The sequence below is a fragment of the Oncorhynchus keta genome, chromosome 9, assembly GCF_023373465.1.
Source record: "Oncorhynchus keta strain PuntledgeMale-10-30-2019 chromosome 9, Oket_V2, whole genome shotgun sequence".
Classification (NCBI taxonomy): Eukaryota; Metazoa; Chordata; class Actinopteri; order Salmoniformes; family Salmonidae; genus Oncorhynchus; species Oncorhynchus keta.
In genome coordinates this window covers 13,463,206-13,491,142 of record NC_068429.1, presented here as the reverse complement: position 1 = coordinate 13,491,142, position 27,937 = coordinate 13,463,206, and the positions used below count along the sequence as shown (strand labels likewise).

The 27,937-nt window shown below is 44.2% G+C and overlaps 2 protein-coding genes across 2 annotated transcripts in view; one reads left to right on the top strand and one right to left on the bottom strand.

The window, feature by feature from the left end:
* LOC118387281 (E3 ubiquitin-protein ligase MARCHF3-like) overlaps positions 1 to 27,937 on the top strand; it is a 441,656-nt gene that overhangs the window by 62,707 nt on the left and 351,012 nt on the right. The gene's annotated exons all lie outside the window — the stretch shown is intronic.
* Positions 3,350 to 27,937, bottom strand: part of slc12a2 (solute carrier family 12 member 2) — a 69,312-nt gene continuing 44,724 nt past the window's right edge. Inside the window, exons 16-27 of the mRNA XM_052525214.1 lie at positions 27,114 to 27,225; positions 24,632 to 24,772; positions 23,659 to 23,765; positions 22,914 to 22,993; positions 21,502 to 21,642; positions 19,290 to 19,337; positions 16,773 to 16,889; positions 15,765 to 15,876; positions 13,631 to 13,717; positions 11,645 to 11,780; positions 11,297 to 11,364; positions 3,350 to 6,634 (exon numbers count right to left, since the gene is read on the bottom strand). Coding sequence (XP_052381174.1) covers positions 6,499 to 6,634; positions 11,297 to 11,364; positions 11,645 to 11,780; positions 13,631 to 13,717; positions 15,765 to 15,876; positions 16,773 to 16,889; positions 19,290 to 19,337; positions 21,502 to 21,642; positions 22,914 to 22,993; positions 23,659 to 23,765; positions 24,632 to 24,772; positions 27,114 to 27,225 — 1,285 coding nt within the window. The 3' untranslated portion in view covers positions 3,350 to 6,498. The remainder of the gene's footprint in view (positions 6,635 to 11,296; positions 11,365 to 11,644; positions 11,781 to 13,630; positions 13,718 to 15,764; positions 15,877 to 16,772; positions 16,890 to 19,289; positions 19,338 to 21,501; positions 21,643 to 22,913; positions 22,994 to 23,658; positions 23,766 to 24,631; positions 24,773 to 27,113; positions 27,226 to 27,937) is intronic.

The following is a 27,937-nucleotide window of genomic DNA, read 5'->3' as shown; positions in this document are numbered from 1 at the left end:
CTGGTGAGACAAAACCGCGACTCGTCAGTAAAGAGCACTTTTTGCCAGTCCTGTCTGGTCCAGCGACGGTGGGTTTGTGCCCATAGGCAACGATTTTGCCGGTGATGTCTGGTGAAGACCTGCCTTACAACAGGCATACAAGCCGTCAGTCCAGCCTCTCTCAGCCTATTGCGGACAGTCTGAGCACTGATGGAGGGATTGTGCGTTCCTGGTGTAACTCGGGCAGTTGTTTGTTGCCATCCTGTACCTGTCCCGCAGGTGTGATGTTTGGCTGTACCGTCTGTAAGCTGTTAGTGTCTTAACGACTGTTCCACAGGTGAATGTTCATTAATTGTTTATGGTTCATTGAACAAGCATGGGAAACGGTGTTTAAACCCTTTACAATGAAGATCCGTGAAGCATTTTTACGAATTATCTTTGAAAGACAGGGTTCTGAAAAAGGGACGTTTCTTTTTTTGCTGAGTTTATTTACATATTTGATTTCTCTAAAGATCACGTTTGTTGCTCTGAGGTGAATTTTTGCCAAAAGATTGAAGTCTCTTTCAGAGTATGGAAACACAAAAGTATCAGGACAGTCTTCCCAGTTTCCATGTTGTGACAAGACAGCAGCTCATGAGTGGAAAGATGGCATAGATTTTTCACCATGGCTTTTTCTTCCGTTTCATGCTTCGTCTGACCTTGTTTTTTCATTTTCTTGCCCTCCCTCAAATCTCAGGGAGGGACCTGGGATCTTCTCCTCCAATACACTTAGAGGTAGGGCAAAGAGTGGAGGAAACAAGGACAGAGGGAGCAAGTATTGAAAGCTAGTAACATTTTCAGACATGGCTTATCCTTACCTTCTCCCAAGGATTCCCACACTGAAGTTCTGTACCAACGGGTAGCTCTCCTACCATTCTGTTGATGCCTTACTAAGGAGCTGGTCAATTGTCTAGTAAACCTAGACTTTTTTTGTGGATAAATCTGTTTCTGAAATAATATATTTCTTTGAGTTTTGTAAGCACTGTACATGCATCGCCTCACTAAACTGTAGTCACACATCCATCCACAATCATGTTCCTTCACAAGCATACATCAATCAGCTTAATTCAGGTCTGTTGGTTGTATAACACTATTGCAGTTTTAAAAATAAATGAAAGTAGCTAACCTTAATGATAGTTACTATTTTCTTCCCTATGTTTTTAATGGATAGTTCAGAAAGTTGTATATTTGTTTCCTTACCTTGCAAATTGTCTATGGACAAGGAGATACTGCAATCCACATTGTGTTGCATTTATCCCCAAATATTGGCTAGCTGTCACTCTGGAGGTAGTCAGGCAAACATTGTGGCTGGATGTTACAAGTGACAGATCTGGACAGTGAAACCATTTAAACCGTTATTCTCCTGCCCTCTTAAACTTGTTGACCGGTGGCACCATTGACTTACGGCATCAATATGTGTCTTAAAATAAAAATGTCTCTTAAAATAAAATCTGTATGTGCCATTCAGAGGCTGAATGGGCAAGACAAACGATTGAAGTGCCTTTGAACAGAGTATGGTAGTAGGTGACAGGCGCACACCGGGTTTGAGTGTTTCAAGAACTGCAATGCTACTGGGTGTTTCACGCTCATATGTTGTACACTCAATATAAGTCATGTTAACTGCACTGGGCCTTCGCCACCTAGAAATATTAGATCAAAACAGCTGCATTGGACCTTTAATCACATTTCTAATCAATAAACATTCTAAATGACAAACTTACTGAAAAGATTTATATAGATGAAAAAACATGAATGGTGCCCTACCACTTGCTGACATTGTGGATTAGGGACCAGGTCACAGGTTAAAATCTTGATGATGCTTTTTCTCAAAAAGTATAGCCCTGGTTACACCTTGCATTAACCTGTGGTTTTGCTTTCTAATTCTTAAATCATTAGCCTACTACACAATCACTCAGGGTGGTTTAAAAAGTATCGCCAGTTATAGGCTGTCAGCTTTGTCTTGAGATCTGGCAGCGGAACTGTTAGCTGTTGCGTTGCTAATCGCTCTGTGGCTTGGTCAGAGAAACAATAGCTGTTTAATGAGAGGGATAACACACACAGGCAGCTAGGGACAGAGACGCTTACCAAGATACAGGGATCTCAATGGCCAGCTTATGCACCATCTTGACAGGCTAGGAAAAGCTACCAGTAATTATCTGTATTAGAGTAGGACAAAGCAACTTTTTGACTAAGTGTGGGGAGGGTTACAACTGTTGTCGGACTGTTTGGCAATGTGTTTACACTACAGCACAGTTCAGGCAGGCTGCACAAGTGGAGCTATCATGCTTGATAAACTGGTAAATATTCCCATTTTTCTAGAGAAATTGGCACATTTTCTTGCCTGTAAAAATGGTTGTTCACAAGTAGCCTCTATGAAAGCAAATAAGATTAAGAACGTGTATGTAATTGATTGCTTGAATGGTGTGTGTATTGTACCTAGTAATAGTTTGGAATGTGCTGCTGGTATGTTGTCAAAGTAAATTGATCTATTAAGCAATTAAGTATCAAGCATCAATTAAGTATCTTAAGTATACATTTAGCATAAACTGGGTGGATCGAGCCCTGATTGCTGATTGGCTGATACCTGTGGTATATGGTCTGATATACCATGGCTATGACAAAACATTTTCTACTGCACTAATCACATTGGTAACCAGTTTATAATAGCAATAAGGCACCTCTATGGTTTGTGGTATATGGCCAATATACCACGACTATAGGCTGTATCCAGGCACTCTGCGTTGCAGCCGTGGTATATTGGCCATATACCACACCCCCTCGGGCCTTATTGCTTAAATAATCCACAATGTGTTGCGATTGTAAATGTACAGTATTCAACAAGATGGCTTCAACGTGTGTCTTGTTAACTGAGCACTAGATGGTGGTAGAGATGTACAGCTGATGAAAAGCCACTTCTGCTGTTCAATGACAAATGAACCGAGGATGGCATTCAAACAGTTCTAGATAGTGGATTTCCAAATAGCGATTGCATTTGACTTGCACAGCACCATCTCCTGAAAGGAGGGAGTTAGACACTTGGTACAGAAATGTTCAGTCCAGCTGCGTGCACTGGGTTCTTTATCAGACAGGTTTTCAAACTGAACAGGTCTCACCCTGGGACTTCTTTCTAAATCCCAGGCCAACTCCCTCTTCCAGTAGATATGCTGCTTCATATATCAAGCCCTTCTGCAAGTGCTACCTTGTTTAAAACCAATCAATAATGGATTGAATCTCAGTCAGACCAACTAGCAAATCAATTTGATGCTAGTTATAGGTGGAGAAATAACCTGAACAAACTTAAAATTCCAAGAGAGAAAAAACACCAAGGTACTTTAATAACGATTGATTCATTTAATTTATTTATTGCAATAGATGTACAAAGTATTGGTAACGTTAAATGTTAAAATGTTAGAAAAAAACCATCTGTGACAGTTAACAGTACAGTATATCAAACATTACTGTTTCAACCAACTAGGTAGATCACATCTACCCAGATGGAAGAGCAGGGGAAAACATCTTTAAACTGCTTTGTCAACACAACTTTTCCTTCAAAGGCATATAAAAGATAGAAATGTCCAGACTGAAAAAGAGAAACTGATTTTTTGTTGTTGATCAAAACGCAAAAATTAACATGCAAATTCATTTAAAAACAGAAAGGAAAAAAACTTGGAGAATTTCTAAACTAAAATAAATATATATCTTTCTCCATATTAACTTGCCATTAATATTCTACTCCCTTAATTTACCTAGTTAGACTACTTTTATTTACATGTTAGTTTTTCTTCGAGTTACAGTGTGAACTAAGGGTTCTGAGTCATGAGAATTTTTGACCAATGCTTTTCTTCATCCATTGTCATGGCTCACAACAACTCAAGACAGATGGAGGGGGTGAGGAAGAAGAGGGGGGCTTTGGCTACAAATACAAAAGAGGATGAAGAAGTCTCAACATGGCATGGATACCAGTTGCAGGTGCCATGTTTTGGTCTCTTGGATAGAGCACAGTAGTGTCAAGTTTATGCTAAATAATGACATTGAGAGGATGTTACAGTATTACACTCCTCACACATCAATAAAACGCACCTTATTTGGTTGTGACATATCGATAACAAGTTTTATTGTATATTTACGTGACATCATCGACAAAGAGCCCGGTTGGATTCATACATCTTTTCTTATTCATATATTTAAATATAAAATGTAGAGTAACCCGTGTTTTTGTTTGTAACATTGTCGCTTTGTAACAATAACTGAGGGTTGAGTGCTGTACACACCAGTACACAGAACAGATCTTGGTTAGTAAGATTGTACCACCTGGCATCTAAAAAGATGTACAATCCCCCACCCATTAAAAAAAGAAGAAGAAAAGAAAGAAGATAATGACATGCTTTGCACATTTGAGAGATATTTTTATACACTAGTGTGCGCACACACACACACACACACACACACACACACACACACACACACACACACACACACACACACACACACACACACACACACACACACACACACACACACACACACACACACGAGAGAGATTATATATATATATTCATTCATAATCACATGGCGTAGTCATGGTCTAGATAAAGAACACAGCATGGGGAGATGCAGTCGTGTGGGTGGAAATAGTACAATGAACCTGAACTGCAAAGCACACTGCATGTGGATTTCCATGTGGGACTGAAATCTAAAAAACCTGTAGCTTGTAGCAAAAACTCAACATGGCAGTAGTTGAAAATAAAAGCAACAGAAAGAGACCATCCCTTCATCAACTCCCACTTTAGTGTTAATCAGATTTACATTCAACTGACCCAAGCCTCCTGCCCCCCCCCAAAAACAAATTGCATAAAATGACGAGAACAAGGTAAGAGCGGGGCAATGACGTGGTTGGCTTTACGACTACAGTTTTTACTCTCCCGGAACAATGACAAAGTGGGCCGACAACAGGTTTAAGGACCAGCCTAAATAGTCCAAAAATGAACTGAGGGACAGTGGAACCTTTCAAATAAACCAGGTATGGGCTTTTATAACAAGTATTGATTACAGCGCATCTGCATAGAAGCATGTATCAGTTCCCTCTTGAAACATGCTAATCCATAGCTTTTAGCCACAATTTCCCCTCTTTTGAACACAGAACTAACTCAAACTCTGAACAAAGACACTCAGCAAAGTTAAGGCAAAGTCTTAATTCGGTTGTAAGGGATAGACCGGTTACTTTGTAGTCACTCCAATGTGGGGACCTGAGGGGCAGAGTCCTAACTTGAGATATGAATTACCAACTCAGACTTTGAAGTCTCCTTTAGACATCAATACACAAATTTAGCAAAAAAGTTTGAGTAAAATTGGAGCGTCTCAAATTAGGATTCAGCCCATAGATTCCACTATGAGGACAGACGTCAATGAGGGGAACCTACTCAAATCCAACGGGGACGTGGACTAAGAACTCAGCCGAGGGTTTTGCTGCTTTTGGTTGAAACGCTTGTTTGCGTTAGCTAGCAGCTTTTGAGAGACAACTGGCATGATGAGGCTAATCCGAAGCTAAACCCACTTCTAGTCATTTCTGACAGCATGGTAGTAAGACCCCTGGGACCTTCCAAGTGTAGACCTGCAGATATCTTTCTATTAAGAGACCATTCTTGGGCACCAAACAAATCAACTTTCAGAGTTGAAGTTGATTGCGTCTACTATAAAGTAGGTAGAGGTTTCATTTCCACAGCTTAAAGGAAGACAAATACAAATGTGGAGTCAAATTAAATCAGAGGTCAGAAAACAATAGGAAAGCGTTTAGGGAGGAGAAATAAACACTAGAAAGCTTTTTGTTCCATCAAGTGGAGACTCTTTGCTAACCTCCTACAATCCACTCGCATAAAAACATTCCTAAAAAAAAAACTAAAAAAACATTTAAAACTCAATAACAAAATAACTTATCCATCTATATTCTTCATACCATTCAATCTGGGTAGAGCGATTCATCATTTAATTCCTTTGATTCCAACTGGAAGGCACATCCATAAGGCTATAAAAGGAGTAGCAAAGCATTCGGTATGGTTCTCTCCAACACAAGAAAAGGAAAAATTAGAGGGTGATTATTGCTGCTTTGAAAAAAGCAAAAATGATCTAACTTAAAAACGTGACATCGAGAAGAATCTGAATAATAACAATAATGATAATAACGTTGTGTGAATCACATGAACAGATGCTTTCAAGCCAGAGGAAATCAACTTTGAGTAAATTAAAATTGTTCACTTCTTTCGTGTGCCGTGTACAATTTGAAAAGAGGAGAGCGGACCCCCCCTGACAGACCCCCCCTCCCTTTCACATAAGAGGCTGGACCTCCAGAGCAACACCGTATCCTTTATTATCATCATTATTATCAATGGCTACGGTTTCTACCTTCATTGGAGTGTGTGTGTGTCTCTTAGGGCACTGGGATAGGAGGTGTGGGCTGTCCCAGAGGCGGCGTGTGTGTGATTTTTAAGAGTAGAAGGTGAGGACGCTCTGGTGGTTGCCTCGTACCAGGAGGAGGGGAGGCAGGTCCTTGGACAGAGTCTCCAACCAGGACATGTAGAGAGCACTGGATACGGCTCCCTTTCTGGCCAGGGGCATGCTCCTGGAAGAGAGATATTAAGAAGTCATACAGTGTCCTTGGCAAAAGGCAAAAGAAAAAGTATAACCTATTGAGAGAAATACCCGGGGGGGGATTTGGGATTGGGTGTATGTCCACGAAAGCATAGTTTAAATTCACCCTTGGACTGATGGACCATCACACTACTGTTATCTCACCGATACGGTCCCACTTCCTGGGCAGTTACATAGAGACATCTTCACATAGGCTGACTGGCAATCATGTGACCAGCTGCACCATCCAATCCCACTTGGATTTTATTGCATTAGTCTGGGTTTCCCTTCAGATCGCACTATCCATTTCAGACCCTCTCAACCTCGTGCCTCATCCGTGTATCAGCACAAACTCAATCCCACACGCCTACTTCAATAAAGTGCATTATGACCAACAGACAGCATTGACACATCCTATTCCAAACATCCATTAATGAGACACAAAATGGAGTTCCACTGACACTGAGGACAATGGGCTCCTTCATTATAGTGGTATCAGTACAGTATCAGTGGTGTTGTGAAAAGGATAGCAGGGACTGAAGCAAAGCCAAGCCAGTTGTGGAGAGAGAATGCAAAGGCAATTAACCCACAGCCCCACTGAAAGAGTGTGTGGGCTGTCGTCTGTGCACGCGCGGACTGTCGTGTGTGTAGACTATGGTCTGTGTGTGTGTGGACTATGGTCTGTGTATCTGTGTGTACTATGGTCTGTGTATCTGTGTGTGTGGACTATGGTCTACCTAGGATAGGGTAAGTAAGGGTAAGTAATCCTTCTCACCCCCCCCTTCTCCCCCCCCCCAACAAGATTTAGATGCAAGTGGCTGTTCCACTGGTTGTCATAGGTGTTTGCACCAATTTGTAAGTCGCTCTGGATAAGAGCGTCTGCTAAATGACTTAAATGTAAATGTGTGTAAATGGTCTGTGTATCTGTGTGGACTATGGTCTGTGTGGACTATGGTCTGTGTATCTGTGTGGACTATGGTCTGTGTAGACTATGGTCTGTGTAGACTATGGTCTGTGTGGACTATGGTCTGTGTGGACTATGGTCTGTGTGGACTATGGTCTGTGTGGACTATGGTCTGTGTGGACTATGGTCTGTGTATCTGTGTGGAATATGGTCTGTGTATCTGTGTGGAATATGGTCTGTGTGGACTATGGTCTGTGTATCTGTGTGGACTATGGTCTGTGTAGACTATGGTCTGTGTAGACTATGGTCTGTGTGGACTATGGTCTGTGTGGACTATGGTCTGTGTGGACTATGGTCTGTGTATCTCCGTGTGTGTGTACTATGGTCTGTGTATCTGCGTGTGTGGACTATGGTCTGTGTATCTGCGTGTGTGGACTATGGTCTGTGTATCTGCGTGTGTGGACTATGGTCTGTGTATCTGCGTGTGTGGACTATGGTCTGTGTATCTGCGTGGACTATGGTCTGTGTATCTGCGTGTGTGTGGACTATGGTCTGTGTATCTGTGTGGACTATGGTCTGTGTATCTGCGTGTGTGTGGACTATGGTCTGTGTATCTGTGTGGAATATGGTCTGTGTATCTGTGTGGACTATGGTCTGTGTGGACTATGGTCTGTGTATCTGTGTGGACTATGGTCTGTGTGGACTATGGTCTGTGTAGACTATGGTCTGTGTGGACTATGGTCTGTGTGGACTATGGTCTGTGTGGACTATGGTCTGTGTGGACTATGGTCTGTGTGGACTATGGTCTGTGTATCTGGTGTGTGTGGACTATGGTCTGTGTATCTGCGTGTGTGTGTGGACTATGGTCTGTGTATCTGCGTGTGTGTGTGGACTATGGTCTGTGTATCTGCGTGTGTGTGTGGACTATGGTCTGTGTATCTGCGTGTGTGTGTGGACTATGGTCTGTGTATCTGCGTGTGTGTGTGGACTATGGTCTGTGTATCTGCGTGTGTGTGGACTATGGTCTGTGTATCTGCGTGTGTGTGGACTATGGTCTGTGTATCTGTGTGGACTATGGTCTGTGTATCTGTGTGGACTATGGTCTGTGTATCTGTGTGGACTATGGTCTGTGTATCTGTGTGGACTATGGTCTGTGTATCTGTGTGGACTATGGTCTGTGTGGACTATGGTCTGTGTGGACTATGGTCTGTGTATCTCTGTGTGTGTGGACTATGGTCTGTGTATCTGCGTGTGTGGACTATGGTCTGTGTATCTGCGTGTGTGGACTATGGTCTGTGTATCTGCGTGTGTGGACTATGGTCTGTGTATCTGCGTGTGTGGACTATGGTCTGTATCTGCGTGTGTGTGTGGACTATGGTCTGTATCTGCGTGTGTGTGTGGACTATGGTCTGTGTATCTGCGTGGACTATGGTCTGTGTATCTGCGTGTGTGTGTGGACTATGGTCTGTGTATCTGCGTGGACTATGGTCTGTGTATCTGCGTGTGTGTGGACTATGGTCTGTGTATCTGCGTGTGTGTGGACTATGGTCTGTGTATCTGTGTGGACTATGGTCTGTGTATCTGTGTGGACTATGGTCTGTGTATCTGTGTGGACTATGGTCTGTGTATCTGTGTGGACTATGGTCTGTGTATCTGTGTGGACTATGGTCTGTGTATCTGTGTGGACTATGGTCTGTGTATCTGTGTGGACTATGGTCTGTGTATCTGTGTGGACTATGGTCTGTGTGGACTATGGTCTGTGTATCTGTGTGGACTATGGTCTGTGTGGACTATGGTCTGTGTATCTCTGTGTGTGTGGACTATGGTCTGTGTATCTGCGTGTGTGGACTATGGTCTGTGTATCTGCGTGTGTGGACTATGGTCTGTGTATCTGCGTGTGTGTGTGGACTATGGTCTGTATCTGCGTGTGTGTGTGGACTATGGTCTGTATCTGCGTGTGTGTGTGACTATGGTCTGTATCTGCGTGTGTGTGTGGACTATGGTCTGTGTATCTGCGTGGACTATGGTCTGTGTATCTGCGTGTGTGTGTGGACTATGGTCTGTGTATCTGCGTGGACTATGGTCTGTGTATCTGCGTGTGTGTGTGGACTATGGTCTGTATCTGCGTGTGTGTGTGGACTATGGTCTGTGTATCTGCGTGTGTGTGGACTATGGTCTGTGTATCTGCGTGTGTGTGTGGACTATGGTCTGTGTATCTGCGTGGACTATGGTCTGTGTATCTGCGTGTGTGTGTGGACTATGGTCTGTGTATCTGCGTGTGTGTGGACTATGGTCTGTGTATCTGCGTGTGTGTGGACTATGGTCTGTGTATCTGCGTGTGTGGACTATGGTCTGTGTATCTGCGTGTGTGGACTATGGTCTGTGTATCTGCGTGTGTGGACTATGGTCTGTGTATCTGCGTGTGTGGACTATGGTCTGTGTATCTGCGTGTGTGGACTATGGTCTGTGTATCTGCGTGTGTGGACTATGGTCTGTGTATCTGCGTGTGTGGACTATGGTCTGTGTATCTGCGTGTGTGGACTATGGTCTGTGTATCTGCGTGTGTGGACTATGGTCTGTGTATCTGCGTGTGTGGACTATGGTCTGTGTATCTGCGTGTGTGGACTATGGTCTGTGTATCTGCGTGGTGTATCTGCGTGACTATGGTCTGTGTATCTGCGTGTGTGGACTATGGTCTGTGTATCTGCGTGTGTGGACTATGGTCTGTGTATCTGCGTGTGTGGACTATGGTCTGTGTATCTGCGTGTGGACTATGGTCTGTGTATCTGCGTGTGTGGACTATGGTCTGTGTATCTGCGTGTGTGGACTATGGTCTGTGTATCTGCGTGTGTGGACTATGGTCTGTGTATCTGCGTGTGTGGACTATGGTCTGTGTATCTGCGTGTGTGGACTATGGTCTGTGTATCTGCGTGTGTGGACTATGGTCTGTGTATCTGCGTGTGTGGACTATGGTCTGTGTATCTGCGTGTGTGGACTATGGTCTGTGTATCTGCGTGTGTGGACTATGGTCTGTGTATCTGCGTGTGTGGACTATGGTCTGTGTATCTGCGTGGACTATGGTCTGTGTATCTGCGTGGACTATGGTCTGTGTATCTGCGTGTGTGTGGACTATGGTCTGTGTATCTGTGTGGACTATGGTCTGTGTATCTGTGTGGACTATGGTCTGTGTATCTGTGTGGACTATGGTCTGTGTGGACTATGGTCTGTGTATCTGTGTGGACTATGGTCTGTGTATCTGTGTGGACTATGGTCTGTGTATCTGTGTGGACTATGGTCTGTGTGGACTATGGTCTGTGTATCTGTGTGGACTATGGTCTGTGTCCATAGGAGAGGGAAGGATTAGTGAGGAAGCAGTGGGAGAATGAAATGAGGATGAGAGGAAAATGGAGGGTAAATATAGCAGAGAGAAGAGGATGAAGAGTGGATTGAGAAAGAAAGGTGTGTGAGCAACAGAGATCAAAGGTGAAAGTTAAGTGGCAGAGAAGTGGGAAAAATGGAGGTAAGGAGAGGCCAGATGAGAGAAGGTGAGACCTGGGGGTGGGTGACAGAAGGAGAATGGGAGGGCTGCTGGCGTCTCAGTTTACAGGACAGCCAGCTGATCCACTTCGCGCCCATTATTGACAGACACGTGGCCTCCTCCACATCTTCACACTGCCGGTGGTTGCCAGAGGTCAAAGCCATAATGCCGCACACAGGCAAGTTGCAACACACATGAATAAATGCGCTTACATGACAATGAGGTTGGCTGTGCTCGAGTGCTCCTTCAGCAGTTCGTTCAGTCTGATCTGACGATTAGTCTGAGAACAATCAAACACAAATACAGGTTAAATTGTAAACACAGGCATTGGGTTACGAGATTATCATCTCAGACTGCAGCCACACTTGGCTGTAAAATAGGCATATACCAGAGCACATTCCTTCCCATATAGCTCGTAAAATACATTGGGCACAATACAAAACTCATCATCGGCTTGGTTCCATTTCGTCTCCTAGCATCCTACAGTTAGCCCCTACCACTCCATGTTCACAGATCTGAAAGGACTGGATTGGAATAAGTGATATGATGGTTAGACTCACCTTGGCCCTGTAGAGCTCCAGCTCATTGTCTGTGATCCTCCAGGGCTCGCTGGCCTTCAGTGCCTCTGCTGTATCCTGCTCCATGTCGTCCTCCTTCAGCCGGTACGGCTCAATCATCTCCTCAAAGGCAGTCACACTTAAACACCACAGGGGATCAAAGGTTGTTAAACCACAACACACACAGTCAAAAGTTTAGACACACCTACTCATTCAATAATTTCTCTTTATTTGTACTAGTTTCTCCATTGTATAATAATATTGAAGACATCAAAACTATGAAATAATACATGGAATCAAAAAAGTGTTAAATCAAAATATATTTTATATTTGAGATTCTTTAAAGTAGCCACCCCTTGCCTTGATGAAAGCTTTGCGCACACTTGTCATTCTCTCAACCAGCTTCACTTGGAATGCTTTTCCAACAGTCTTGGAGGAGTTCCCACATATGCTGAGCACTTGTTGGCTGCTTTTCCTTCATTCTGCAGTCCAAATCATCCCAAACCATCTCAATTGGGTTGAGGTCAGGTGATTGTGGAGGCCAGGTAATCTCATGCAGCTCCGTCACTTTCCTTCATGGTCAAATAGCCCTTACACAGCCTGGAGGTGTGTTGGGTCATTGTCCTGTTGAAAAATATATGACAGTCCCACTAAGGGCAAACCAGATGGGACGGCGTATCGCTGCAGAATGCTGTGGTAGCGATGCTGGTTACGTGTGCCTTGAATTCGAAATAAATCACAGCAAAAGCACCCCCACACAATCAGACCCCCTCCTCCATGCTTCATAGTTGGAACTACACATGCGAATATCATACGTTCAGTTACTCTGCGTCTCACAAAGACACAGCGGTTGGAACCCAAAATCTCAAATTTGGACTCATCAGACAGAAAGGATATATTTCCACCGGTCCAAGCAAGTCTTCTTATTGGTGTTTTTTTGGCCATCAACTCAACCATGAAGGCCTGATTCACACACTCTCCTCTGAACAGATGTTGAAATGTGTCTGTTACTTGAACTCTGTGAAACATTTATTTGGGCTGTCATTTGTGAGGCTGGTAACTCTAATGAACTCATCCTCTGCAGCAGAGGTAACTCAATCTTTTCCTGTGGCGGTCCTCATGAGAGCCAGTTTCATCATAGCGCTTGATGCTTTTTGTGACTCCACATGTTCTGGATTGACTGACCTTCATGTCTTAAAGTAATGATGGACTGTCATTTCTCTTTGCCTATTTGAGCTGTTCTTGCCATAATATGGACTTGGTCTTTTACCAAATAGGGCTATCTTCTGTATTCCAACCTTTGGCTCAAACGCATTAAGGAAGGAAAGAAATTCCACAAATTAACTTTTAACAAGGCACACCTGTTAACTGAAATGCATTCCAAAGTTGTTATCAAGGCAACGGGGGGCTACTTCGAAGAATATAAAATATATTTTGATATGTTTAACACTTTTTTGGTTACTATGTGTTATTTCATAGTTTGTGTTTTCACTATTATTCTACAATGTAGAAAATAGCAAAAAAAAAAAAAAAACCTTGAATGAGTAGATGTGTCCAAACTTTTGACTGGTACTGTACACACAGCGCAGTAATACGTTTCATTCAAAATATGTTTTCATTCAAATTACCGCTACTGTATATTACTATGCACAATAATCTGTTTTCAACTTGTGGAAAACATTGCAGCTTGCAGTTTACATTTGCAATACTCCACTTGAGTGTCCAAAAGGGAATTATCCTATTATTCATATTTGTGAATGTCAATAAAAGGTTTCCTGTAAGTATTTAAGTGCTTGTAGACTTGTTGACTCCCAGCTCTAAGAACACAGTCTACTTAGTTACTTCACTTTCTTTTTACATACATTTTGCAATGACATTTCAAATAAGAACAAATGTGTCAAATTAAAATAGATATTTAAAAAAGAAACAGTGGCCACAATCTGAGATCTGTCAAAAGGGAGATTCAATCATAAGAGAAAAACAACATACTTCTCTTTTTTGGGCTTGGTGTTGATGTCTCCCAGTACATTGATGTCGGAGAAGTCGATCCTGAACTTGCTGAGAAGTGTGGCCATCCTGAGGAGGAACAAATGCCTGATCAAACACTGAAAAGCCACTTACATCCAGAAGCTTTAGAGAGATTGCAAACACAAGCCACCGAGAGCAAGAAGAAGCCATTTGGAAGTATCACAGCAAACAGGTGCAAGCTGTAGTTTATATTTTGTAGGGGGAAAAGCCGCTGTGGCTGTTGAGAGGCTCTCTCTTTATGACAGTCATTTCCCTCGGCTTTTTTCTTCAAAAGATAGGGATAACGTCTCCTCAAAACATCTTCATCGTCGGCACACGGCGACTACAAACATGGAATGTCTGCGTGTGAACTGCAACTTCTCTTCTTTTTTTGTCAAAGGACTTTCATATCAAAGGATACTGGAATCCTCAATGACATGGAGAGTTTGGATGGAATATTATTGCAATAAAGAGGTCCAAGTATTGAACAAATTAAGTTCAAGAAAGATGGCTAGCCAGTAGTGAAACTATGTTCAAATCAGCAAGGAAATGCCTGGTCCTGGTTTTATCAAATGTCTGGTCCTGGTTTTATCAAATGCCTGGTCCTGGTTTTATCAAATGCCTGGTCCTGGTTTTATCAAATGTCTGGTCCTGGTTTTATCAAATGCCTGGTCCTGGTTTTATCAAATGCCTGGTCCTGGTTTTATCAAATGCCTGGTCCTGGTTTTATCAAATGCCTGGTCCTGGTTTTATCAAATGCCTGGTCCTGGTTTTATCAAATGCCTGGTCCTGGTTTTATCAAATGCCTGGTCCTGGTTTTATCAAATGCCTGGTCCTGGTTTTATCAAATGCCTGGTCCTGGTTTTATCAAATGCCTGGTCCTGGTTTTATCAAATGCCTGGTCCTGGTTTTATCAAATGCCTGGTCCTGGTTTTATCAAATGCCTGGTCCTGGTTTTATCAAATGCCTGGTCCTGGTTTTATCAAATGCCTGGTCCTGGTTTTATCAAATGCCTGGTCCTGGTTTTATCAAATGCCTGGTCCTGGTTTTATCAAATGCCTGGTCCTGGTTTTATCAAATGCCTGGTCCTGGTTTTATCAAATGCCTGGTCCTGGTTTTATCAAATGCCTGGTCCTGGTTTTATCAAATGTCTGGTCCTGGTTTTATCAAATGCCTGGTCCTGGTTTTATCAAATGCCTGGTCCTGGTTTTATCAAATGCCTGGTCCTGGTTTTATCAAATGTCTGGTCCTGGTTTTATCAAATGCCTGGTCCTGATTTTATCAAATGCCTGGTCCTGGTTTTATCAAATGTCTGGTCCTGGTTTTATCAAATGCCTGGTCCTGGTTTTATCAAATGCCTGGTCCTGGTTTTATCAAATGCCTGGTCCTGGTTTTATCAAATGCCTGGTCCTGGTTTTATCAAATGCCTGGTCCTGGTCCTGGTTTTCAAGTACTAAACACAGTAGATAAATGAGTTGTGGCACATGCACATGCTAAGATAAAAGGCTTGGGTTGCCAACAAAAGGGAGGCAGCTGTGTGGCGACAATAACAGCGAGGGACATTTTGGACAATAATACTACTGCCATGTGGGTTTGTAATACGCAGAACACAGACAGAGAGACAAGGAGAAAGAGACAGAGGCCCTAACTGCTTATGTGAAGCGAATGCCACAGACGATAAAGAGTTTATATAAAAACACATGCAGATTTAATGTGATGATGCAACAACATGTGTTTAATCCCATAGGGCTGTGCCCATGCCAGGCAGTGTTTTTGGAAGGCGATCCCTGGCACCATTAACACACGGATATAATTCAGCAGTTTTAGTTTCAGCAGACTTAAATCTAGGCCATAAAAGAAAAATGAATAATTAAATTTCTCCCATTATGCATGTAGCATTAGGTGTGTTAAATATGTTTTGTAACCTTTATTTAACTGGTTTTCCTCAGAATTTAACCTAAAGGTTATTTGTGTGTTTTCTTGTCATTGTATTTCCGCGTTAGCCTATGTCAGCAATCTAGCCATGAAGTTAAATGCAGCATTCAGTTATTTCAAGTACTTTCAACACATTGGCATAGGTAGAATAGATCTACAGCAACTAGGACTTTCAACTCACGCTCTGCGGTCGTGGTCAATCCTGTTGATCTTGCCTCCGATGAAGACGCGGATCTTGCAGTCATTCCACTTCTTCTTGTTGGTGAGCAGATAGGGGATGAGCAGGGTGAGGCCTGGCAGAGTCACAAGAAAGAGTTCTTCACCATCTCTTTGTGGGGCCATGCTGTGGTTTGTTCTTGCTGATGTGCAGAGTTGGGATATCTCTAGTCTACGGTCTAGGTTTCTAGTGTCCTCAGAGCTGCAAGGCCCATTTCGGTCCCCATTTCTCAGCCACAGATTGTTGACAACATGTAAACTATATTTAGTCTCCAATGTTTATTGAAAACATATACATTTGTACAGAGAGCATTTGTTGTCTCTAAAATAGATTGTTACTGTTGTTGGTTAGTCGTCATTTTTTGCCATAATAGCATTGACATGAAATCAGTCAAAACAAGACCTGGTTTAAAGAACCAGATGAAACGAGCCACCTACGATTCCCTACATGGCAGCTTCTTGTCATTGTTGCTATCTGGCCATCCAGAATCATAACAGCGTGCACATTGTTTGTGACGTTGTCAGCTAACCCATCTATAGCCTTAAGTGTTTCCCTGCGTCCCAATGATCTACTCTTTCTCCTGAAGTGCGCATTCTTCCCAACACATCCAAAAGCATTGGGTTAGTTTGAGCATGGGCTAGAGCAGTGTTTCTCAATCCAGGTCCCGGGGACCCAAAGGGTGGCACATTTTAGTTATTGCCTTAGCATTAACACACCTGATTCAAATCATCAAACATGATGAGTTGATCATTTGAATCAGCTGTGTAGTGCTAGGGCAAAATGAACCAGGTTTGAGAAACACTTGGTTAGACTGTCTCCACCATACTTCTATACAAATCATTATCTTTTAAAAGGGAGGACAGGGAGTGTGTGTCAACTTAAAACTGGTGTATCAAAGCTGCTCTGTAACAGAAACACAGTAAGTAATCATATAGCACCCCCTTGTGTTCTGGAGGACCAGACTTTACTCACCGCCGTCGTCAAAGAGCCACCACACGTCCACGGTGCCTTTGCCTTGTTTCCTCTTGAACAGCTGACTGGCGTCCAGGAGCCTCTGGTCGGCCACGTTCAACGTCTGGGGGCTTTTCTCTGTGGGGCCCAAAAACTGCTATGTCAGACACTAAGGTCAAGACAGGACAGGAAGCTGCTCACTTAGGGAGATGACTTCGGTAAGAATTCCTCTCTGTGTGTGACTCAGACTGGGCCCGCAATCATAAAGTCTCTAGGATCAGTTTTGGCTTTCAGGTCATAATGAACCAGATTATACAGACAAGAGGGATCTGATCCTAAATCAGCACGGTCTCCTAGTTTATATATATATTTTGCCCTGGTCCCAGATATGTTGTTTGTGCAATCTTGCCAACTCCTAAGGTCATTAGCAAGACCTGGGATCAGGATATGTGTGATAGAAATCAAAGTAAGTGGGATCTTATGTGTATTTTATCTAACAGTCACAGTGTAATGGAAACCTTCTCTGAAGTGGGCTCAGTGGAATGTAAACAGTGTGCCGTCAGTGAGTGTCTATTGTAACATTCCTTCCTCTGCTCTCTGTCTTGGTCTGTGTCTGTCTGTCTGGGACTTGGATAAGTAGACAGTAGTTATAAAACAGCTGTACCTGAAAAGCACATGACAAATACACACAGAATAGAGCGAGAATAGAGGGGTCGAGAGAGAGAATAGAGGGGTCGAGAGAGAGAATAGAGGGGCCGAGAGAGAGAATAGAGGGGCAGAGAGAGAGAATAGAGGGGCAGAGAGAGAGAATAGAGGGGTAGAGAGAGAGAATAGAGGGGTAGAGAGAGAGAATAGAGGGGTAGAGAGAGAGAATAGAGGGGTAGAGAGAGAGAATAGAGGGGTAGAGAGAGAGAATAGAGGGGTCGAGAGAGAGAATAGAGGGGTCGAGAGAGAATAGAGGGGTAGAGAGAATAGAGAGGTAGAATGAGGTAGGAAAAGGGGGAGAGGAGGAGATAAGCAGACAAACCCCAACAGAAACAGACATGCCTGCCAGAAAGGAAGGGAGAGAGACAATGACAAAGTACTGAAGACAGTGTCATCTCCGCAGAAAGAGAAGAAACAGGCACTAAAGACCGACAGGAAGTCCAGCAAAGAAAGGATTTAGAGAAAATACAACGTCAGAGCAGACACACACGATGGCACTTCAGGGACTGCGCTAGAGCTACAGGAAGCCGGAGTGAGTTAGGAGTGGAAAGACAGGAGAAAATAAACATACAGGTTATTCCCAGAGCAGCCGGCCCTAACCCAGAGCCAGGGCAGCCGGCTCTAACCCAGGGCAGCCGGCCCTGACCCAGAGCCAGGGCAGCCGGCCCTGACCCAGAGCCAGGGCAGCCGGCCCTGACCCAGAGCCAGGGCAGCCGGCCCTGACCCAGAGCCAGGGCAGCCGGCCCTGACCCAGAGCCAGAGCAGCCGGCCCTAACCCCGAGCAGCTGGCCCTAACCCAGAGCCAGGGCAGCTGGCCCTAACCCAGAGCCAGGGCAGCTGGCCCTAACCCAGAGCCAGGGCAGCTGGCCCTAACCCAGAGCCAGGGCAGCTGGCCCTAACCCAGAGCCAGGGCAGCTGGCCCTAACCCAGAGCCAGGGCAGCTGGCCCTAACCCAAAGCCAGGGCAGCTGGCCCTAACCCAAAGCCAGGGCAGCTGGCCCTAACCCAGAGCCAGGGCAGCTGGCCCTAACCCAGAGCCAGGGCAGCTGGCCAGGCAGGAAAGACTAACCCTAGATGACGGAGGAAGACGGCAACAAAGGGTGACAGAGTTTGCGCATGAGTGTAAGAGCAATAGAAACAGAAAAGAAAAGAAAACCAAACTCAACCAGGTTCCACGGTTCGAAAGCACATGACTGAGAGTAAGAGAAAGAGAATTACAGTAAGGCAACATGACAGGAAGACAATGTGTGAGGGAAGGGAAAGGGGGATACAGTCAGTTGTACAACTGAAGTGTGTCTTCCACATTTAACCCAACCCCTCTGAATCAGAGTGTGGGTACGTGTGATGCAGGTACGTGCGAGTGAGCAGGTGTGAGTGCGAGTGGGTGCGTGTGCGCGGGTGGTGGGTACGTGTGCGCGGGTGGTGGGTGCGTGTGCGCGGGTGGTGGGTGCGTGTGCGCGGGTGGTGGGTGCGTGTGGTGGGTGCGTGTGCGCGGGTGGTGGGTGCGTGTGCGCGGGTGGTGGGTACGTGTGCGCGGGTGGTGGGTACGTGTGCGCGGGTGGTGGGTACGTGTGCGCGGGTGGTGGGTACGTGTGCGCGGGTGGTGGGTACGTGTGTGCGGGTGGTGGGTATGTGTGCGGGTGGTGGGTGTGTGTGCGGGTGGTGGGTGTGTGTGCGGGTGGTGGGTGTGTGTGCGTGGGTGGGTGGGTGGGTGTCCGGGTGGTGGGTGGGTGGGTGTGCGGGTGGTGGGTGTGTGTGTGTGCGCGTGTGTGTGCGTGTAAGAATAGAAAGAGAAAAGGAAAGGTAAAGAAACTCAATAAGGTGGACTGCCTGCCTTTTCTCAACAGCGGCTTCCTTGCGGCTTTGTGTTCATCATCGTCACCTGGATCATGGAGGGAGAGAGAACATGAAAAAAAAGATAGAGAGAAATTAAGAACGGAAGGGTTAATGTTTTTGTTGCTGTCGCCATGATGGAAACCCATACGTCAACAGCCCCACTGGGTGTGTTGGGGGGGCTACATCAGTTGATCCCTGCGCCAAACAAAATGGAATGGACCCCAATGGAAAAGGCATCAGTGGTAACACCAACTGTTGGAGTCTCTCAGGGAAGGAACTTCCAACCCGGCAATGGTTAGAAATCCTGGAGTCAGACAACTCCACTACTGGCTTAGTAGTGGACGAGACATTGGTTAAGATGTTTGACTCCTTCTAAAGCTACTGTAATAGTCTAAAGACAGATTTGTGTAACCAGTGTTTCTTGCCAGGACCCACTCTTTAGTCTTTAAAGGAGGGCAAAATCATTTTCTGCAACTTCAACCATTTGAGAAACACTGCTTTACAACAACAGTTTAAATAACTTGGTCTAAATCACTTAATTCTGAAGAATTTGGGGGAGGTTCTCTGGTAGTGTCAAAATTGAGAAAGTAATGTACGCAAGTAATCTGAGAAAAAGAATGAAGGTTCCGGCATTAGAATTGCTTACTGCTAAGACGATTATAGATTTGACATTAATCTTCAACTAGCTGTTTTCGTCACTTGGCACTGAAAGTTCACCATGTAGTACAAACATGTACCTTACTTTAAGTAGTCAACCAGCATGCACACAAACATCCTCTCCATCAAACAAGTGCACATTAAAGTACACACACACACACACACACACACACACACACACACACACACACACACACACACACACACACACACACACCAGGGTAACATTAGAAAACCCACACAAACACACAGCTTCAGATGCTCTTCATTATTTACTGTGGGAGGGAATTGAGTGAATCGTGAGAAATGTCACTTCCTCTGTCACTGCACAGGATCATGATATTCCCTATGGGAGGAAATAGAATTAAACTGATGTTCCCAGCCTGTCCATGCTGCACTGTGGGAACAGTTTCCCTGTTTGTTTGGTCATAGTTTGAGGAAAACACACATTTTAGTGAAGCAATGTGTGTGTGTATTTGGGTTTGTGTGTGTGCATATGCGTCTAAGTGCATGAGATGTTTGTGTGCATGTGTGTGCGTACACATACGTGTTAGTAAACAAGGACACACACACACACACACACACACACACACACACACACACACACACACACACACACACACACACACACACACACACACACACACACACACACACACACACACACACACACACACCATCTGTGGGCTGTGGACTAACAAACTGGCTCCAGTGGGAAGGCTGGGGGTCACGGGGTCAGAGGCCACTTCCTCTCTGAGTCGGGCGACTTACAGGGCCGCCCACTCAGTGTATCCTAGTGACTGGCTGGCGAGATATAAGGGAGGTCTTTGAGAGATCTAGGGGGGATAGGGCGTGTGGCGATAAACTGCTTTCAGAATTCTTACATGCTGACCTCTTTCTCAAGCACGTTCACATTGTGATTTCACAAGAAACCTAGTTCACTTTGGCAGAGTATCAGACCATCGAATGTCATCACAAAACGCCAAAGTTTCCATACATGCTGCCGTGAAGTTATGGACAATTAGGTTGAGTAAGAGAGGTGAACCAACCTTACTGCTCCTGAAGAGCTAGTGTTTTCTTCCTGTCTCAGGACCTCAATTAGCTGAAGCAGGCGTGTGCGCAACACCACTGGTGTAGAATCTAAGTAAAAAGGCACTCGACACGCGTTCCTGTTTATGTGGGATACTTTAGAATGACGCCTGTAATGGGAAATATGATGAATTACTTTCCTGTATTTGAGCCTATAATTATCTGCTGAGACTAACTACCTTTGAGCTGCTTAACTGCCAGTATCAAATGTCTGCCCGTGTTGAGCCGAGGACACACTGACAATGTATCTGTGACACTGTGATTCTGTAGCAGCTGATGTTGTGACTTCTGTCGGTGCTGTGTGATTAATATCAGAGAAGACTCGTTAGACATTTTCTCTGCTTCAACAGGGAGGCGTCTCCCCGTTGCAACTTGTAATAAACCGGATCGATTTTTGATTGACATTATCATCAACGACTGCGCTCCTTTTGGTTCACCTGGAAATTCCCATTACAACTCCTGACCTTTCTGGATGGCTGGGCTGTTCTGGACGCTGGTGGCTTTGGACGAGGGCTTGGATGAGTCTCCGTCAGAGTCCTTCATGTCGATGGACACCACCACATCCTTCATCCCCGACGTCTTCTCCTGCGACGACAGCAGGTCATCTGCAGAACAACAAAGCTAAACTATTAGCCAACTGAAACTGACATGACCAGAACATCCTGCAAACATGGTGAACAAATTACCTGCGATGCTAAACTATTAGCATAATGCAAACAGAACATCCTGTTAACATTGAAAATAAATGACCTGCAAAGTAGCCCGGGCTTGAGTGGAAAACAACTTGAGCAAGACTCCATTTTGTGTCCACTAAACACAGAAGTAGCCAGTAACTGTTAAAACGTTGGTCATTATCTTGATGATGGGGTTATTTGATGGGTGAAAGGCAAACAGTGTGTTAGAAAATGGCCGGCAAGCCATTTGGGCCAATTAAGGTGAATTTGGGTGGACTTTTGGCTGCGTAACAAGCCAAGTCAGATGACTGGACTGAGGAAGATTAATTCAACTAAAAAGTACACAGTTAGGAACTGCTCGGTAATATGATACAGCCGCTTCCCACAAACAAGCAAGGACTTGGGCCTAACTTTTTCCTTTAATGCAATTATCTACATGTATTGACTAAGGTTTATTGGTGAAAGAATGGTGTGCGAGTAACACGCCTACTCTTCAACCAAGACATCTTCACAATATGTAGGGAAAAATGGGTTTCAAATACAGGGGAAAGAAAAAGGTCAACCTTCAGGTGAAGATGAATAAGAAGGTTAACAGAGAGTGACCGCGTGGGACCCAGGTGATCTTCTAGAATCTGCAGTTGGACTGTGTTTGGAAAGCAAATCTAATAAAACATCCATTTGAGTTACTTGTTTAATTAAATCTCTCTCTCCAACTGGTGAGAGCCACATTGAGTTAAAGAATCACACCTCATTATTGGTTGCTCTCGATTCCCTGTGTAGTTGCAGAACGCAGAAAAGCACTGGTGCGAAATTCATTTTCTCAATAATAACATAACATTTTACGAGGAAACCAATATGAGACAAGCTGATGCGATTAGTCATTTGGCAAGGGAGTGTTTTAGTGTGTGTGTGGGTGGGTAAGAGTATCATGTCGTTTGGCAAGGGAGTGTTTTAGTGTGTGTGGGTGGGTGGGTAAGAGTATCATGTCGTTTGGCAAGGGAGTGTTTTAGTGTGTGTGTGTGTGGGTGGGTAAGAGTTTCATGTCATTTGGCAAGAGAGTGTTTTAGTGTGTGTGTGTGTGTGGGTGGGTAAGAGTATCATGTCGTTTGGCAAGGGAGTGTTTTAGTGTTTGTGTGTGTGTGTGGGTGGGTAAGAGTATCATGTCGTTTGGTACAAAAGTGTTACTGTGTGTGTGAGTACACCTTGTTCTGAGATGTGGGACACGTCCAGACCCTCCTTCAGTCTGAGGACCACGGCACCGTACTGATAGTCAAACGCATCACTGAAAGATAAACAGAAAGAAACACGCGCTGTTGGCATTTCACAGGAAGCCGCTTGACACAGAACTGGGCCTGGCTCTGTGTATAACACACTACATTAAAACCTGTACTTTTCCACTTGGACAAAATACACTAACCAGGCTAACGCAAACAAACAAGCTAAGGACTCAGGCCACAATGAATGGTTTCAAAGGACAAAGCGAAATGCCTTACTGGTAGAGGTGAGAACTTCACGATGATGTGTAAACTGGCAGCCAGACTTCAGCCAATTAATAATACTTTGATGTCTATAGGTGAAGCTAGCAAATATTGAAAACTAAAGAGCACATTCCTATAAGTATTAGAGTAGCTTTTAATATACTGTGGCTGAACCATCTCTAGCTTTCCAATCTAATACAAAAATTCACACACTTTACACCAGGAACTGATTCAACCTAAATCCATAATACCTACGTGACTCTGATTAAGTTTATAAATGGAAGTCCAAGCTGTGTGTGTGCGCACACGTGTGTATATTGTTGTGTGTGTGTATATATATATATATATATATCGTGTCAAAGCTTGTTATCTTCACAACCCATCACTTTAAAACAAATTACTTCTCTAATCAGGCATCTTTGTGGACAGCCTTTTGACAAGGTGGCTTGCGAGGCCCCCGCTGACTTACTGGATCATCTGGATGTAGGTCTCAACGTTCATCATGTCTCCGTCCTTCCAGTCGTTCTTGAAGCCAATCACCAGAGTGTTGGGCCTCAGACGACCTAGCCCAGCAGCCTTGAGAAAACACAGGTCAGAACAACCTAAAGAAACCACTAAATAAATCACGGTCAGGAGTTTAACCCCCCCCCCAAGTGACACAGCTAGCAAAGGCACTATCAACGACACTAGAGGCGTCGTTCCCAGGCTGTGTCACAACCGGCCGTGATCGGGAGTACCATTGGGCGGCACACAATTCACCCAGCGTCGTCCGGGTTGGGGGGGGGCGTCATTATAACTAATCATTTGTTCTTAACTGACTTGCCTAGTCAAGTAAAGGTTAAATAAAATATACATTTCACACAGTGCTGCATCAACCAAAAACCAGGTCACGCAATCGCTTTCAAGCATAAGAAAAAGTCTGGTTGGCAGGCAATCAAAGAGCACCATCGGCATCAGGGTCAATTCAATCTCGATCCATTGCTATCATTAATTCTAGTTTTCAGTGTCAATTGACAATTCCATGGAGTTGAACTGGAATTCACTCCAATGCTCACTACCGTGAGTTTCAATATATTTTCATGCACTTGAACTTTAGGATAAATAATGACAACTTTGTATAAGGTCAAAGGCTTGTGTTTCAAGGGCAACTTGAGTAGGGTAGCAGGTAGCCTAGTGGTTAGAGCGCTGGGCCAGTAACTGAAAGGTTGCCCGTTTGAATCCCCAAACCAACAAGGTGAAAAATCTGTCATTCTGCCCTTGAGCAAGGCCGTTAACCACCCACACCTCTCTGTTCCGGTTGGACCTCGTGTCAAATTGATGATAAAAATACCTTTAATTGAAATAGAACTAAAATAACTTCTCACAATTGATGTACTTAAAATTACAGCCCACTTAATTTCTATGGTACACTGCCAATTATTGTAACGTTTGTCTGTTCTCACCTGTAGCAGATACTGGGTGCCCTCCCGAATGTCCTCAGCGAACACGGGTGTGTAGAATGCCTTGGTCTCGTTCTTCATCAGCCAGCGCTGGTAACGTGTCTGGTCATTGGACAGCTCTTTGAAGTTGGGCCTTCTGGAGCCCTGTGAACACAAAGAAAATAGAGTCACGCTAAAGGCTAAGTGTAGTATTTAGTAACTCTTTAACAAAACAGAACTAGTTCCACCTTGCAGTCAAATCACAGCTGGATATATTTACGGTACCAATTACCGTTAGAAAAGGTTCTCAAGTTGTCCCGAAAAAAGCCCTAATTCAAACAACCACTCTTAAAAGGCCTATCGATGGAGTCGTGCTTATATCTAAAGAGGGGCTTCAGCATAAGAAGCAGCCCTAAGCCAGAAAATGCATTGGCTTGTGTCGTTGTACTTGCTCTTTTTTTGCAATAGAGAGAGTGAGGGTGTGTGAGAGAGAGAGTAAGCAAGCAAGAGAAAGAGAGGGCACTATATTCCGCAGTACGCCCAGTGGACTTGGAGAGATATCCCGCTCATGGAGCGGCACGCCACATTTTTTCCAACCGCTAAGCTAAAAACCGCTCCTCGCTCAAAAAATTAAAAATAAATGCCCCTCTAAAATCACAATTTAACCAACATTATTTTTGTAACTACCTGGATCTACTATTTGGTTTTGAAGTATTGAAACCAAACCACATGATTTGAATTAAAAGTATTTTAATAAACATAAAAAGGTGAATGTCATATTAAACAGCATATAAACACTGTAAATAGGTCAGGAGCCAGACAGGGAGCATAAGGAAGGAAAATGAATTATTTAGGCTATATTATATCAAGGCTATAGCCTACAAAGAAATACATTGTGAAGCATTTTCGAGTGCGACACTAGGCTGGTAGGGACATAAAGCAATCAGCATTTTAAACAACATTTTATTGTATTAAATCATTAGTCTATAAATTACGCATATATGCTGTGACTTACTTAGAATTAAATACAAATTAATCTAAAAATGCCTTATTAGGCTTGGTCTGAATATATTTTTAGAAACACCAGTTTGGCCAGAGTCTGTGGCTTCAAGCTCGTGCCTGGAGAGCAGGCCGGCAGCAGAGAATATCCTCTCCCCTGCTTGCAGAGCTACTGGGAATGCTGAACACCCTTTGTGCCACTGTTGCCAGGCTGGGCAGAGATGCATCGTTGTTTTCTTTCTTTTTTCTCTCTATAGGTAGGCCTAAAAGTTCAAAATGTAAAGTTCCTTGAAACTGGGAATATGAAAGCCCTATTGAACTAACATCAATTATGGCCTATTGTATAGATAATATAACAAAAATTAACACAACTTAAGAGAGATTATTTTTTTGTTTATAAGTACTTTGCTAAAATGACACTCTTAGCTAGCTACCCACCTTGTTCCTCTCTGTTAGCATGTGCACCCAGTACACCATCATGCTTTCAGGATAAGGGTCTTTTCAGATTCTACAATGATTCCTTAGGTTGTGGACACTACATCACCACACTCCCTCTCTTGCTATTGTTCCTCCTCATCTTTGTAGAAGACACCTTGATTTTCACACCTGTGTGTTTTATCAGTTTCTTTATGAAAATATTTTGCAAACTCCATGAGAGTAGCTATAGCAGCACAAGTAAACTACAAATGCATGCTGGGCCAGGCATACTCTGAGCTCGTGAAGTGGGCGCTACTGGAGAGAAGTTGGAGTGGCCAATAAGGCTGACGCTCCAGCCTCTGGGAATCTCGTGCCAGTCACATTTGGCTCCACTGACACTCTGGTGGAGGCAAATTGATTAAGGCCAGAGACTTTTCGCTGCTATTGACAGCAGAGCGTCAGTAAAGTGCCTTTTCACATTGTGGGCACAGCACAGGGACGATTACATCAGCCCAGTCGTCACACTGTCTTATTGGATCGGTCATTTTATTGCCCCCAGGTGAGGGATTTCGATTTACAAAGTAGCTAAAAAATACAAATACAAAAAAACTAAATGGGAGCAATGACTCACTCAACAGGAAATGTGGATTTTAAAAGTGAACAGGGGACTAATAAGCGCAACACAGGAGTCCAGAACAACACAGGAGTCCAGAACAACACAGGAGTCCAGAACAACACAGGAGTCCAGAACAACACAGGAGTCCAGAACAACACAGGAGTCCAGAACAACACAGGAGTCCAGAACAACACAGGAGTCCAGAACAACACAGGAGCCACTGTGTTTGGTTTCCTGTAAATCGGTTCTAATGATCTTCATGGGATTTAATACAGCACTTAGTAACCTGCAGTCAACAAGAAGTAGTTCTGGCATTGCATTGAGATTGTTCATCTATGGCTCAATGTTCATCTATGGCTCAATGGACCCTATGAAACAAGTGAATAACTATGAAATGGAGCCCACACTGTGCCATGGTACAGTTATGGGATGGAGACAAAATGGCCTCCGGTTGGGCGACGTCTGGTTACTCACCGTGCGAACATGGCCGCAGATCATCAGGCCCACATTCTTGGTGAAAGCGTGGACCAGGTGGAGCAGAGCCGGACGCGAGTTGGGGTAGCCCGTCATCACTAAGCACTGAGGTCTGTTATAAAACAAGATCAAAACGGAGTTAGCATCCATGCTAACAGTAAGTGGCGCACAAATTAACACAAAGACCTAACCCAGGAGTAGTAAATCGTCCTTCCGGAGAGCAACTGGCTTTTGGTTCCAAGCATTTGCTCTGATTCTACATGTTCTGAAGAGCAGCGGATCAGGCGTGCTAGACCAGCGCCGAGACAAAAGCAAGCACCCAGTAGCTCTCTAGGTGGGTTGACCAACAGCCACCGTTGGCTTAACCCTTTTGACTGTTTTTTGTTTGTTGCTAGGTCACATGCACATTGTACTTAATGCGTCATCTCACACCGTGTCTTCTCATGACCTTGGGAGACACCTGAAACCCCACCTCTTTAAGGAATACCTAGGATAGGATAAGTAATCCTTCTCACCCCCCTTTTAAGATTTAGATGCACTATTGTAAAGTGACTGTTCCACTGGATCTCATAAGGTGAATGCACCAATTTGTAAGTCGCTCTGGATAAGAGCGTCTGCTAAATGACTTAAATGTAAATGTAAATGTAAGACGTCGTCATATCCTCGATGAGGAATGAAAACAGACCGAGAGCTCCGGAGTAGCGCACATCAAAGCAAATATGTTAAGCACATGGGATTAGGGGAGCCAGGAAGGGGGAGGAAAGGCCAGGAGTAACATGTTTGAATGCTGACGACAATGTCCTCCCCAATCCATTGGAACACTT